This window comes from Hevea brasiliensis, chromosome 10, assembly GCF_030052815.1.
Source record: "Hevea brasiliensis isolate MT/VB/25A 57/8 chromosome 10, ASM3005281v1, whole genome shotgun sequence".
Taxonomy (NCBI): Eukaryota; Viridiplantae; Streptophyta; class Magnoliopsida; order Malpighiales; family Euphorbiaceae; genus Hevea; species Hevea brasiliensis.
The window spans coordinates 6,021,254-6,035,159 of record NC_079502.1 but is presented as its reverse complement, the minus strand read 5'-3'; the positions used below and the strand labels follow the sequence as shown (position 1 = coordinate 6,035,159).

Here is a 13,906-nt window from a genome sequence, read left to right as displayed (position 1 = left end):
TCAACTTTCTTGCCGCCATATTTGTTTTTACAATTTTGTAAGTTTTATAAATTATTAAAATTATATTAAATATTAATAGAATTTCCTGCTAGCCTTCTTTTTCACCTGACATTGTCTCAGCAAGCAAAAAAGCATCAACACGCCCAGCAATCAATGATTCCATATAAGGGGTCTCCTGAAGATGACCCTCTTTTCTGTAAGTGCTACATTCTTGAAGACCACTTTTCTTTACCGTGTGAATTTGGTCCCTCCCTACTTCATTAATAAACAAGTCCCGGAGGTGCATTTGCGTTTACAATTTTCATATCCATAATAAAGCACTCTTGGCTTACAAAAATAATGATTTTATAAAGATATTATTCAAGTACTAGGAAAGAGGCGCACCAAGATCCTCATCTACCTTATTCTCTTGGCATCTCTTAAGAAAGTAGAGTTGACGCCTTAGATGCAACACCTACCACAAGAATAAGGTTCGAGTTAATACATCTATAAAATAATTAATAAGCACATAACAACTACAAACACGCATGACACAATTTGACCATCACAAATGTTAAATTTGGAACGTCCAGATCATGAGCAGATATGTAATGGACAATGTCTCAGCCACGGAAAACACTTAATAGTACATATAAACAACAATCTCAGATTCAACAAATCAACAAAAACTTTCACGTTACTTTTCTCCCCTATTCCAAACAATGCACATTGCAAGCAGATTGCAGCGATACCCATCAGCGGCAAGTTTCTTCAAATCCCTATAATGCCTCTTTAGTATACCAGAAAAAAAACATCTGTTTTAAGCCGGGAAAACAAGCATCTGATTTCCAAGGTATAACAATATCAAGGATTAAGTAAATACTTGAACAGATTCAGTGATAAAAATAGTCTTTTTCTTTTTCTTTTTTCTTCTGACTGCTCTCCTAAGAGATAGGCTATCGAATAAATCATTTTTGCAAGTGAAACAAAAAGAAGAGAAAACAGACGAAGAAAATATAATTACCTCTTCTTGAAGCAAAATCGGAAGATTTTGGGTTGAAACAAGAGTGTACATTTCTTGCAAAAGTTTCCCCTCTTGGATACTAGACCATGTTTCAGGAGGCAAAGCCAGTAGAAGTGCTGTAAGAACATCATTGCCAGCTGGATACATCCCAATGCAACTACTTGGGCCACAGCCACAGCAACTCGGTTTCATTTGAGAAGAAGGAACTAGCACATCAAGCCCTTGCTCATTTCCACCGTCTACAACTTTACCAGACACCAAAGTAATAGGCTTTTCATCAGTGGTCTTCAACTGCCTCACACAAGTTTCCCTACAACAATAACCTCCTGAAGAACTGAACTTCCCTGCCAAAATCTCTGCCCCTTGGCAACAAATACTTGCAGCAATATGAGGAAGATCATCTTCTGGACTTAGAATTGGCAAACTTTTGCAACATGTGTTTGCTGAAGATAAAAATGATGCTACACGTTTAAAAAGTCCAGTTTCCTGCACTTGTTTTAAAACCTCCTCCTGCAAAAAAACAAAGTTTCAAAACAAATTGCATACAAACATCTTGCTCTTTATGAGAAAAAGACCACAAAAAGGATGACACGTTGTAACACCTTAACAGCAAGCCTTCCTTTCTCCTCTTGGCTTAGACTTGCTCCGCCATCCTCATGTCTCCGCACTTCAGCAATCCACTTAATAAATTCTCCAAAATTTGATGGGAGTGACGAGAAAACAACATAGAGCAATTTATTAATGTCTTTCACATCTTCTGTTTTTAAGAGAATAGGAACATCATCCACTAAATACTTTGCAATACCAGCCCAACTCTCATGTTTACAGCTCTGTGCAAGTATCAAAGTACATATTATATCATTACAAACAATGTAATTCATTCAATCTTTCACCAATCTCCAAGTTTTTCAAATCACACATAGTGGATGGAAGGGAAAAGAAAGGAAGAGGGAAGCAACAATAATAAAACTCGATATTAATAACTTAGGCACCATGTGCAGTGACTGCCTAAACGGCCACATGTTTGAAGGTCATAAGTTACTGCTTAGAGTGCATTATAGTATGTACTTCAAAGTTCAGACATATCAAACAGTATGAAAGTCACAACACTGTCAATTATACAGTCTATCATGAACCTTAATAGCAGTGCTCTCAGTGGGTCGGTTTGACAGTGTTGTTGGAAGTAATAAGAACTTTAAAACGCCAATAAAGCCTTTTTCTTTTAAATTCCAATTGCTTTTTTCAATAATATCTAAAATGGTGCTTTTCTACAAAATGCTTTTTTTGCATCCCAAATGGGGCCATAGTGTCTCAACTCAACTCAACTCAACTCAACTAAGCCTTTATCCCAAAAATTTGGGGTCGGCTATATGGATTCGCTTTCTCCACTCTACAAATAGGGCCATAGTGTCTGATCAGAGAAAAACATATAAAGGAAAATGACAAAGAAAAACAGTTAGATTTCAAAGTTATACTTACCCAATTAGAGGAATATTTTAAAAAAACAGAATAAGAAGTGTATTAGGAAACACTCTGTTGTAAAAACGTATTAAGAAGATATAAAAGGTGAAATTATAAGCAACTACACATGCATGGAAATGTGAGCAAATGTGATAGCAACCTTGAAGATGTGCATCATATATGCCATCAACTACAATCATACCAAGGTATAAAGCAGTCCAGGCTCTGTATGAGGCCTCGAAATGAGCATGAACCTGCAGTATAATCAAACTTCAGAGGTGAATAAAGAACAATATTTTGATGCAAATTAAGCATAAATAAACCAAATATTTAACAAAAAGAAAACAAGTTGGAAAATAAATGACCACAATAAGTAAATGGTCATTAAAATTCAAAAGAGAGTAGAAAGAAAATTTTAACTATTTGGCTTAGAAAACAGTAATAGCAGGGAGAGTTCCTACTAAATGAATCAACGGGGTGATTGCCTCACCAATTTCTTATGGCTCCTGTGCTGTGTTTACATTTACTATATTCTTGGTTAACAATTTCAAGACAATACATGTGTGTGTATGTGTCCAATATTCAAAACAAAAATCAAACACAAACACACACTGATGTAGGTGAAGATGGTCAAGCTTATGATACCATCCACAAGTAGCAACATCTGACCTATTTGTCAATTACAAGCTCTGACATGAACATGTCAAAACTATATCTGATAATGAGGATACAGGTTGTAGGAACTAAGAATATAACACTTCAAGATGCAATTCCCATTTTGTCAATCACACAACTACCACTCTTAACAGTTAACATTGTTTTCCAATTTATGCAATTTCATTTTTTTCAGTGCCTTGAATTGATTGATGAGACACCATTTAACAGATATAGGAAGTTTAACCAACTCAGAGATAATGCGTCCCTTTATACAGAAATACCTACCCTCTGCGTTGCCCAGTTGTCTCATCAATACAATTCATAGCTTCCCACAAAAGGTTTAGTGGAACCCAATGTGGAGGATACTTAAAACGTGCAACGTCCAAAATCAATGCCATGTCCCTTCCAGCATGATAACCACCAATAGGTGAAAAATGACCAGTTCCTGTCTGCAATGAAGAGTGACAGAAGTTAAGTATTTAAAATATAGATTCTCCAATGAACTCTTCAACACATAAAAGAGGCAACTGGACCACTTTATTTGCAAATCAGTATAGGGCTATAGGCAATAGAGTCCATGAAGAGTTGTGGGGATTGATCTTACTTCTTTATTAAACATAAACGGTTACAACAATAAAATTAGCCTTCCACCATATCCTGCCACTAAGTCTTTTAAGACCAAAAATTAATTTTGTTTAGAATGATTACACAAGTCCATTAACCTTCTGACTTCATCAGGTCTACAATAACAGGAAGTGATTTTTCATTTAAGAGTAAGTAATATACAATACATATGTAGAACAAGTATTTCAAATAACACATTTTGCCGCAACATGGATTAGTGTCTTTGAGCAGTGCACAACAGATGAAGCAGCAAAATCAGCCAGGCGACAATAAATATTAAGGTAGTCGAGCATCTTCTTTGTGATGCAGCACAATTCCTTATGTGGTAAAAAATAATGCTGTATTAACCATCAATATAGATGTGAACAATGCATAACTATTATCACAAGTTTCATTAGGAAATATTAAACTGCAATTTCCATAAATCATAACCAAATTCACAAGCATTGCATGGTCCCTTTCTTGAATGATTAATAATAAAATCTCATACAAATGGAAGATTATAAATTTAGATACAAAATATAAGATTGCATTAAAATGTAAATAAATAGGAAAAAAATTTAATGACTTGTACCTGTTTAAAAGCTCCTCTATGATATGACGATATCATATGGCAATCATCAGAAGTGGAACATCTAATTACATGCTTACGAAATTCATCAATGTTGCTCTGATTTGTACGGTATGCTTCAACTTTTGCCCCAGCACAATGACCCAAACATGCAAGCTTCCCAAATGAGATGCCCTTAGCTTTAACCTTCTCCAACGGTTCACAGCAATCTAACATGGATTCATCAAACCACCTCCAAGGTCCTGCAAGAAAATTGTTGAACATTTACCATGTGTTTTATGATAACAGAATAAATTAATAAATTCTGACAAAAATTTAGATAGAAACATGGTTCAAGCCTTTTTTGGGAGCAAAAAGTAAATAGAAATAACTATTTCTATTACATTATGGCATGTTTCAACAATAGCTTATAAGGTGTAATCATATCAGATAATCAGTATGGCCTTCTGTGAAACAATACATGATTAAGCTTGAGACACAATTCCACCTACAAGGATAGGAATCACCCTACTTCACAGAACTAACAGGCAAATTCACTTATCCATGATGCATGCCAGTGCACCATGCTGCCTTGGCAATCAACCCCTACCTGGGTCAAGAGCATTGTCCAGAAGCAGAAGTACAAATTACAAAATGCAAATTAAGCAACAGCTAATATAGATCTAAAAAACACATCTACTCTTGTACCATGTGTAACAAGCATTACCTTTCCATTTTCTTCCAGGATCAATGGCAAGGGCATTCAAGACCACAGAAAGGCTAGCCAAACCACAATAAGCAGGCTCTGATTGCGTCTGAAAATAAGAAATCAACCTATAGAAACCTTCCATTGTTCCATTTTGAATGGCTTCAACAAAAAGTTGCTGCAATAGCAAAACATGGACTTAATTGGCAATGAAAATCAATTGTGATGATCAGAATTAACCATAAGTACACCGAGCAAAACTATACGTTGCAATGATTGCAAACAAAAAGAGAAAAGCTCCCATAAAACAGCTCCCATTGGTTACACACAAATACTAAGAGTTGTTAAAAATGATGTTAGAGGCTTTAACTAACTTTTACCCACGCACAACATGCACGCCCTATGCCCAGATTGTTCCTTCAGCTTAATAGTGGCTTTAAGTACATAGCCAATACGAGGGACAACTAGAAAGTTAACAGAACTAATAATTAAGTTCAAACTAAAAAAAGAAAAGTATTTTACTAAGATTAATTACATTATTGCTCTCTCAATAACTTCAATTACTAGATACTAAAAATTCAATACAGGAATATGGTGATCCACTGCATTGCAGTAACTTCACAACTACACTTAAAAAGAGAGAATTCAACTTCTCATTGAGATATTAAATGCCAGATTTGGCAATCACATTATTATGCATAGATGATCAGGAGCACCACCACTAAACCATCACTATTTAAATCCCTTCTAAAACCCTATCCCTCGATTTTGCTTATTCCAACTCAAGATAAATAAATAAATAAGATGGAAACTGCTGAAATTGCAGAGGTTACCTTTCCTTCAGAGGAAGCGAAATCGATAGCCGGAGGAGAAGGAAGGCATCGACGGTACAATCCAGCCATAGCCATTTTTAAAAAATCTTCCAAAAAAAAAAACCTACATGTTTTGAAGCAGAGAATTTGTATATTGTTGGAAAAAGGAAATCGTAGATTTTCGCACGATTATGTATCAATCAATAGAAATTGGCCGATGATCCTTTGTAAAATGATGTGAAACCGAGACTTTGGCGCTACTTTCTTTTTGTTCATTAAAATCGCCGTTATGCCCCCCGTGTAAATTTCACGCTTTCCAAATAGGTTAATGCAGACACCGTCATTTGCGCAAAAAATAGGGAGTGAATCGGAAATTAAATTACGAGTCGGCTCAGTTGACTTGTCTGTGGAGGGGAGGGTTTTGAATCAACTCATTCAATTTTTATTTCAACCTAATTTCGATTAAGATTTGAGTGATTTTTTCTTTTTTCAAATTTTTTCTTTTCTTTAAGGACCGATTCAAATTGAATTGATGATCAATTTTGATTTATCTGATTCAAGAAATAGAAACACAGAGACTTACCTTTTTTTTTAAGACAATTATAATTTGATTAGGTTTTTATTTTTTTTAAAAAAATTCTATATAAAAAATATTTCTAAAATATTATTTTTTTAAAAATATTTTCTATTATTTAATATATACATAGAAAACGACTTAGGAAGTTTGAAACTAAATTTTTTTATTTTTTATTTAAACTTAAAAATTAAAAAATTCAATTTCTTAATTTTTTTTATTTTTAGATTAAATTAAATTTAAATTAAAATTTCTATATTAAATTAAATAAAAAGTTAAAAATAGCCAAATAAAACTTTTCTAACAAGTGCATATCGTAATTGATGCTTAAGCCATTTCATTTCCTACGGATTACAATTTATTTCCAAATTTTAGCTTTGTTTGTAGGTTTACATAATTATTTAATTTTTATTTTGTTTTAATAAAATTAATATAACTAACACTTTTACAAATTTAACTAAATTTTATATATAAATTTTATTCAATCAACCAAGTAATTCTCTAATATTTATGAAAATAATGAAACATCATTCAATATAAAAGATTAGCCAATCGATCATTAGAAAAACTACACATTGCAATTATACAGGGATTACTTTAGGTGAATTTATTGTGTTTTATCAAATCAAATTGACAAAGTCAATTTTTATAATATTTAAATTAAAATTAATAAATTAAATTACAAAATTATATATATTCAATTTTTATATTAAATGAATTGGATTCGGGTTTGTGTAGTTTTTATTTCTTTTGACACATTTTAAACTTTTATAATTCAATTCTTATTATATATATATTATTATATATTAATTGAAAAATAAATATTAATTCAAAATGAATTATTTAATAAAAATAAATAAAAATTAAAAAAATAAAATAAAGTTATTCATGTATTTCTTTATTTTATATATATACATATCAACGCATTTGATTTTTATTAATTTTTTTCTATGTTAATCCAAAATTTAAATTGAAATCATAATTAATATTTAAATATATAAAATTGTAACACCTCTAATTTTAAATTTTATTATTTTGTGAGTAAATATTAATATTTTATTTTATTTTATTTGAAATTTTTCGAATTTTAGAAATTGGGTTCGATTTTTCGAAAATATAAAACTTTGATGATTTTTAAAAATTAATTTAAAGATCACGTCGCAAAACTAAAAATATATTTGGACTCTACGAATTTTTTTGAGTTTTCTAGAATTTTTTCGAAATTTTTGGGTCTCGTTTTCGGTCTCAAGGCAGAGTAAAAATTCAAAATTTTGTGTCCTGAATCGGACCGACCAAATCGAACAGGACCTGATCGGATCGGTAGAATAGGACCGGCCTTTTCTTTTTCTTCTTCCTCCTCTCGCGCACGCCCGACGTCACTCCTCTCTCTTCCGTTTTCTCTCTCCTCTCACCTCCCCTCACTGCGTCGCCACCACCCCAGCCCTCCCCACTCGCCAACGCGCCGCCCCAATGCCTCCCCACGGTCGCCCGACGCTCCAGGCAGTCGAAAAATGCGAGCGAAGTTCCCCCTGTGCGCGCGCCGTTTCGGCTTCCCGACCAAAATTTGGCCGATCCGACCACCGATCGGATCGGATCTTATGTCGAAACTCATCTACACCTCGAGAGCTTTCCATAGACACCAAGAACACCAAAATCCATCGAGTGGTTTGCTCAATTTTTGTTCGGAAAGTTTTAGCCCATTTCGATTTTTGGGCTAGATTTCTCGCAAACCGTAAATCCCACAAGAAAATCGAGAGTACCAAAGGGCTCCACTCATCGAGAGCTTCTCGACAATATAAATTTCAAAATTTTTCGACATCATTTTTCGGTAGATCCCATAAAACTTTGTAGTATTTTTTCGAGCACTAAATGAGCTTAGAAAATTCTGTAAAAATTATATACTAACTCCCATGTTGTGGGCTTCGTGTAGGTACCTTCGATTCGCGGAAATTCAACAGTTGCCCTAGTCTGTAAGTTTTGGGCCAAACAGACAGGCTACCGAAAAAGTCTCTGAATTGGATTGAGATTTTAGCTACCCCATCGTTGTCAGACGTCCCAGGCGCATTTCAGAGGTCGGAATTGGCATAGGTAAACCCCAACTTTACTTTTTCTTAATTGTCTAGTGCTTGAATTGGATTAAAAATTTATAAAATATTCGTGGTAGATCAGAAAATTATGATTCTTTTTGCATTAGCTTAGTAATATTGCTAAGGACCGCGGGGCAAAGTTTTATAATTTTTAGAGCTTATTTGGGTAGTTTTTGCACAAGGGTCAATTATAATGATTAAATTATAATTTTACATATTGTGATTGATGACTGTTTGGATGGGGCCAGGAGGGGCTAGGTGATGTGATTAAGTTGTGAGTGTATGGTTTTTGGATATAAAAGTGCGTTTTAAGCCCTTTTGCAGGTTGGGTAGGTCCTAGGTATAGGGGAGACTCTGCCTAATTTTCAGCACGACTTAGGACATCTTTGGTATTTTCTTAGTTTGTATTGAGTCAAATTTATTAAATAATTATAAAAAAATTGTCAAGTGAGCCGGGACAGCCTTCCTCCTCCGCCTAGCCGCCACAGTGACTTCGATTGAGTCTATGAGTAAAATATTAATTTTAATTGTAATTTCGATATTATTATATGTTCAAACATGCTCATGCATCACTTATATGTATATATCTATGTAGTTAAACACTAGGCACATTTTATATTACATTCTTAATTGATGGATTGCCATGGGTGTTGTTTGTGGTTATTTGGAGCAGTTGGCGTGCGTGTGGTATGGTGTTGTATATGGACAGGACGGGTAGACACGGCTTGAGAGATTCGCTGGGACCCGGTCCTTCGAGGTAGACACGACTTGAGATCTTCATTGGCAGAGGTTGGATTAAGAGGGCTGTATAGGGGATCAGCTCCCGTATATGTATTGTTTGATGTTATCGGGTGTGTGAGTGCTCCAAATTGCCTTTTTGCTGTTATGATATGAAAATTATGATGATGTTTCATTTCACTCCACATGGTATATTAGCTTTAGATAGATATAGAGATTATGGTTAAAATTGATATTTTACTCTCTGAGTCGAACGCTCACTCCTATTCACCTATTTTTTTAAGGATATAGGAGGTTTATTTTTGAGTTTTAACCTGTTCCCATTCCTCGCAGGTTGCCTGTTTATGTTATGATATTATATAATTTTTATTTACTCCTAGAATTTCGCATGTGTTAGAAATATTTATTTGATTGTTTCTGTAATATAATTATCATGTTGGACCTGTAAACTTATTAAATGCATGTATGGTTGGATTGGATGAGGGAACCGAGTTCCCATTTATTTTTATGACATTTGATTATGTGGAGGGTGAGCTGAGCTCCCTAGTTTATTATATATATATTGTGTTTATAGGTCGGGCGAGTTAAAAACTTTCCATTAAATGGTCCATTTTATGGCCGGACTCTGTTCGTTAAATTCTTAAAATTGGGCCCAAATGAGCCTTAGAGTTGGGTTGAGGAATAATTAGGCTTACTACAGGCCTCGAGGGCTTTAAGCTGGCCCAGGTCCTAGTGCCGGTCCAGCCCATAGGTTGGGTCGTGATAAATGTGGTATCAAAGCTTAGGCTCCAGATTCATAGATAAATTATCTAAAGTGTTGGGAAGAGTCTAATAGGAGTCACATGCGAAAAATAGGGTCCACATTCGTCTTGCATTGTCATCTTTGCTTCTAGTTTCTGCTTTATATAATTGTGTGTAAATATGATTCTATAGAGCTATGTAACATGCAGTTTTGAATTTTGTGGGCTAATACTGCTGAATTTCAGGAAAATGCATAGAAGCAGGAGAGCTGCCACTGCACCATAACCATATGTGCCTGATGAGGTGTCGGCACAGAATGAGGCGCCTGCCCCGAGGAGGCGGGGTAGGAGGCCTAGAGCTGCTCAAGTAGAGGAGCATCCACCACCAGTTCAGGAACAGTCTTTTATGTCTTAGGGTCCCATGGACCCAATGGCAGCTACTCTAGCCGGTTTGCAGAGAACCATCGATATGATGGCACAGTATATGGTCCACCCTTCCTAACAGCAGCAGTCCACCGTACCAAGAGGGGAACCTTATAAACAAATAATTAATTTCAAGAAGTTGGTGCCTGGTACTTATGATGTGTCAGACGATGCCTATCGGTTTTTGGATTCCTGCAAACATGCAGGAATGGAGTTGCAGTTGATTGATAGGAGGCTTATAGAGTGTGTGCAGCATGTATTGGGGCCAGTGCCAAGACAGTGGATGACAGACTACGTACTACCTCGTATTGAGGGTTTGTCTTTGACTCAGTTTGTGGAACTATTTATCAACAAGTTTGTACCAAAAAGCTTCAGAGATCAAAAGCAGTGGGCCTTTGAGGCCTTAAGGCACAATGGTAGGTCTGTACATGAATATGCTACAGAATTTCTAGAACTGAGCAGATATGCCCCTACAACAGTGGCTACAGAAAGTATGAAGGTAAAAAGGTTCTTAAAGGAGCTTGACAGGAGGTATGCAAACCTGGCCATGATGTCTGATCAGTCTTTTGATATGGTAGTTGATCGAGCCCAACAGATTGAGATTAGCTATACAGGAGATAATAGCAAAAGGGCAAAGAAAAATATAGCAGAGTCAGGTGTTCCCCACATGGGTGCTACGGATAGAGGAGGCCAAAGTCATTACAGAGGAAGAATATAGGAACAAGAAGAGTAGTTTTAGACACAAATCTCGAGGATTCAGACCAGGGTATTGATCCAGCAGTGGTCATAGTTCGGAATACAACAGTTCTGGGTCTGGTTCAGGATCCTCCTTGGCACCCTACGCACAATGTGGAAGAGGACATTCAGGACCTTGTATGATGGGTTCAGAAGTATGTTTCAGGTGTAGCCAACAAGGTCACTTTGCTAGGGAATGCCCCGTGTTCAGCGAGCCACAGATGGGGTCACAGGGTTCTGTTGCAAATGTTCCTCGTCAGTTTTATCCTTGTGCTTCCAGCATGGCAAGCAGTCAGTTCAGTGGCCAATAGGGCCGAGGACAAGGAGGACATGGATTTGGAGGCAGGTCAGGAGGTAGAAATCAATATCAGGGTTCTGCAACGCAGGGTAGGGGTCAAGATCGAGTTTTCACCCTAACCCATCAGGATGCTCAGGCTTCCAATGCAGTTGTGGCAGGTATTCTTCTAGTCTGTTCCTATGAGGCTCGTGTTTTAATAGATCCGGGTGCTACACACTCATTTGTCTACCCAATTTTTGCCATGAGATTGGGTAGAAACCCTACAACTTTAGAATGCCCTTTGTCTGTAGCTACCCTACTTAGTGATAACATAGATGTAGATATGGTTTTTCCAGGTAGTCCAGTAGTAGTGGATGAAAGGATCCTCCCAGCAGACTTAGTTCATCTACCAGTAATGGATTTCGATGTAATTTTGGGAATGGATTGGTTGGCAACTCATTATGTCACTTTAGACTGCAGGAATAAAAAAGTGTATTTCCACATACCTGGTGTGGAAGAATTTAGCTTTGATGGTGACAGGAGCGTGGCTCCATATAATTTGGTGTCAGCAATTAGTTCTAGAAAAATGTTGAGGCGTGGATGTCAAGGGTATTTGGCATTGGTGAGAGATACATCTGTAGAAGGTGTCAACATGGAAAATGTTCCTGTTGTCAGAAAATTCATGGATGTCTTACCTAAGAAGCTTCCAAGGTTGCCACCAAGAAAGGAAATAGAGTTCTGCATTGATGTTGTGCCGGGTACAAACCCCATATCAATGCCGTCGTACAGGATGGCACCAGCAGAATTAAAAGAGTTAAAGGAGCAACTACAGGAGCTTTTGGACAAGGGTTTCATACGTCTGAGCACTTCACCCTGGGGTGCTCCAGTTCTATTCGTGAGAAAGAAAGATGGGTCCTTGAGGTTGTGTATTGATTATAGACAGCTGAACAAGGTGACTGTGAAGAACAAGTATTCACTTCCTCGGATCGATGATCTGTTTGATCAGCTCCAAGGGGCTAGATTTTTTTCCAAAACAGACCTACGATCAGGCTACCATCAGTTGAGAATCAAGAATGAGGATGTGTCCAAAACAGCATTCAGGATAAGATATGGTCATCATGAGTTCTTGGTGATGTCTTTTGGACTCACTAATGCACCAGCAGCCTTCATGGACTTGATGAACAGGGTGTTCAGGCCATTCCTAGACCGTTTTGTCATCTTATTCATAGATGACATTTTGGTATACTCTCGAACTGAGGAAGAACATGTACGGCACTTGAGGATGGTGTTGCAGACTTTGAGGGAGCACCAGCTACATGCCAAATTTTCAAAATGTGAATTTTGGCTAGAAAGCATCTCATTCTTGGGACACATGATTTCTAGTGAAGGCATTCAAGTGGATCCCAAGAAAATTGAGGCTGTAACTGATTGGCTTAGGCCTACAATAGTCGCTGAGGTGCGAAGTTTTCTGGGTTTAGCTGGCTACTATAGTCATTTTGTGCAGGATTTTTTCAGGATAGCAGTTCTCCTAACTAAGTTAACTCAGAAGAATATTTCATTCATTTGGATAGATGATTGTGAAGAGAGTTTCCAGAAGCTTAAGGAGTGTCTAACCACCACCCTTGTGTTGACATTATCGATGAGTGGTGAAGGATATACCATGTACTGTGATACTTCCAGAGTTGGTTTAGGGTGTGTTTTGATGCAGAATGGAAAAGTAGTGGCTTATGCTTCAAGGCAGCTAAAGAAGCATGAGCAGAACTACCCCACCCATGATTTGGAAATGGCGGCTGTAGTCTTTGCACTAAAGATTTGGAGACACTACCTGTATGGTGAAGTGTGCGAGATATACACCGATCACAAGAGTTTGAAGTACATCTTCCAATAGAGGGATTTAAATTTGAGACAGAGAAGATGGATAGAACTTCTGAAGGACTATGATTGTACCATCCAATACCACCCTGGGAAGGTTAATGTAGTAGCAGATGCTTTGAGCAGAAAATCTTCTGGCAGCTTGGCTCACATATCAGCGGAGAAGAGACCATTGATTCAGGAAATACATGAGTTGATGGATCAAGGTCTGATCTTAGATCTTTCAGATGAGGGGGTATTGTTGGCCCATTTTTAAGTGAGGCCAGACTTGAGAGACAGAGTCAGAGTTTCTCAGCATAGAGACCAGCAATTGATACATATCATAGAAAGAGTACAGCAGGATGAAGGTGGTGAATTTGGATTTGCCAGTGATGGCGCCCTTATGCAAGATTTCAAGTTATGTGTGCCCGATGTGGACAATCTCAGAAACAAAATCATGCGAAGGCATACTATACATTGTACAATGTCCACCCAAGCTCCACTAAGATGTACCATGATATGAAAGATAGCTATTGGTAGAATGGCATGAAGAGAGATATAGCAGACTTTGTGTCCAAGTGTTTGACTTGTCAGAAGGTGAAATTTGAACATCAGAGGCCGTCAGGGAAGCTACAAGAGCTCCATATCCCAGAATGGAAGTGGGAAAT

At 36.9% G+C, this 13,906-nt stretch overlaps 1 protein-coding gene across 1 annotated transcript; it reads right to left on the bottom strand.

The window, feature by feature from the left end:
• Nucleotides 1–222: 222 nt before the first annotated feature.
• On the bottom strand, nt 223–6,125 carry LOC110663356 (glutathione gamma-glutamylcysteinyltransferase 1). The gene is made up of 8 exons (XM_021822621.2): nt 5,835–6,125; nt 5,023–5,179; nt 4,320–4,558; nt 3,407–3,570; nt 2,667–2,718; nt 1,606–1,833; nt 1,004–1,513; nt 223–454 (listed from the first exon to the last, which is right to left on the bottom strand). Exons 1-8 carry the CDS (start codon nt 5,907–5,909, stop codon nt 368–370), a joined length of 1,512 nt encoding a protein of 503 aa, XP_021678313.2. The 5' UTR covers nt 5,910–6,125; the 3' UTR covers nt 223–367.
• Between the last annotated feature and the right edge of the window lie 7,781 nt (nt 6,126–13,906).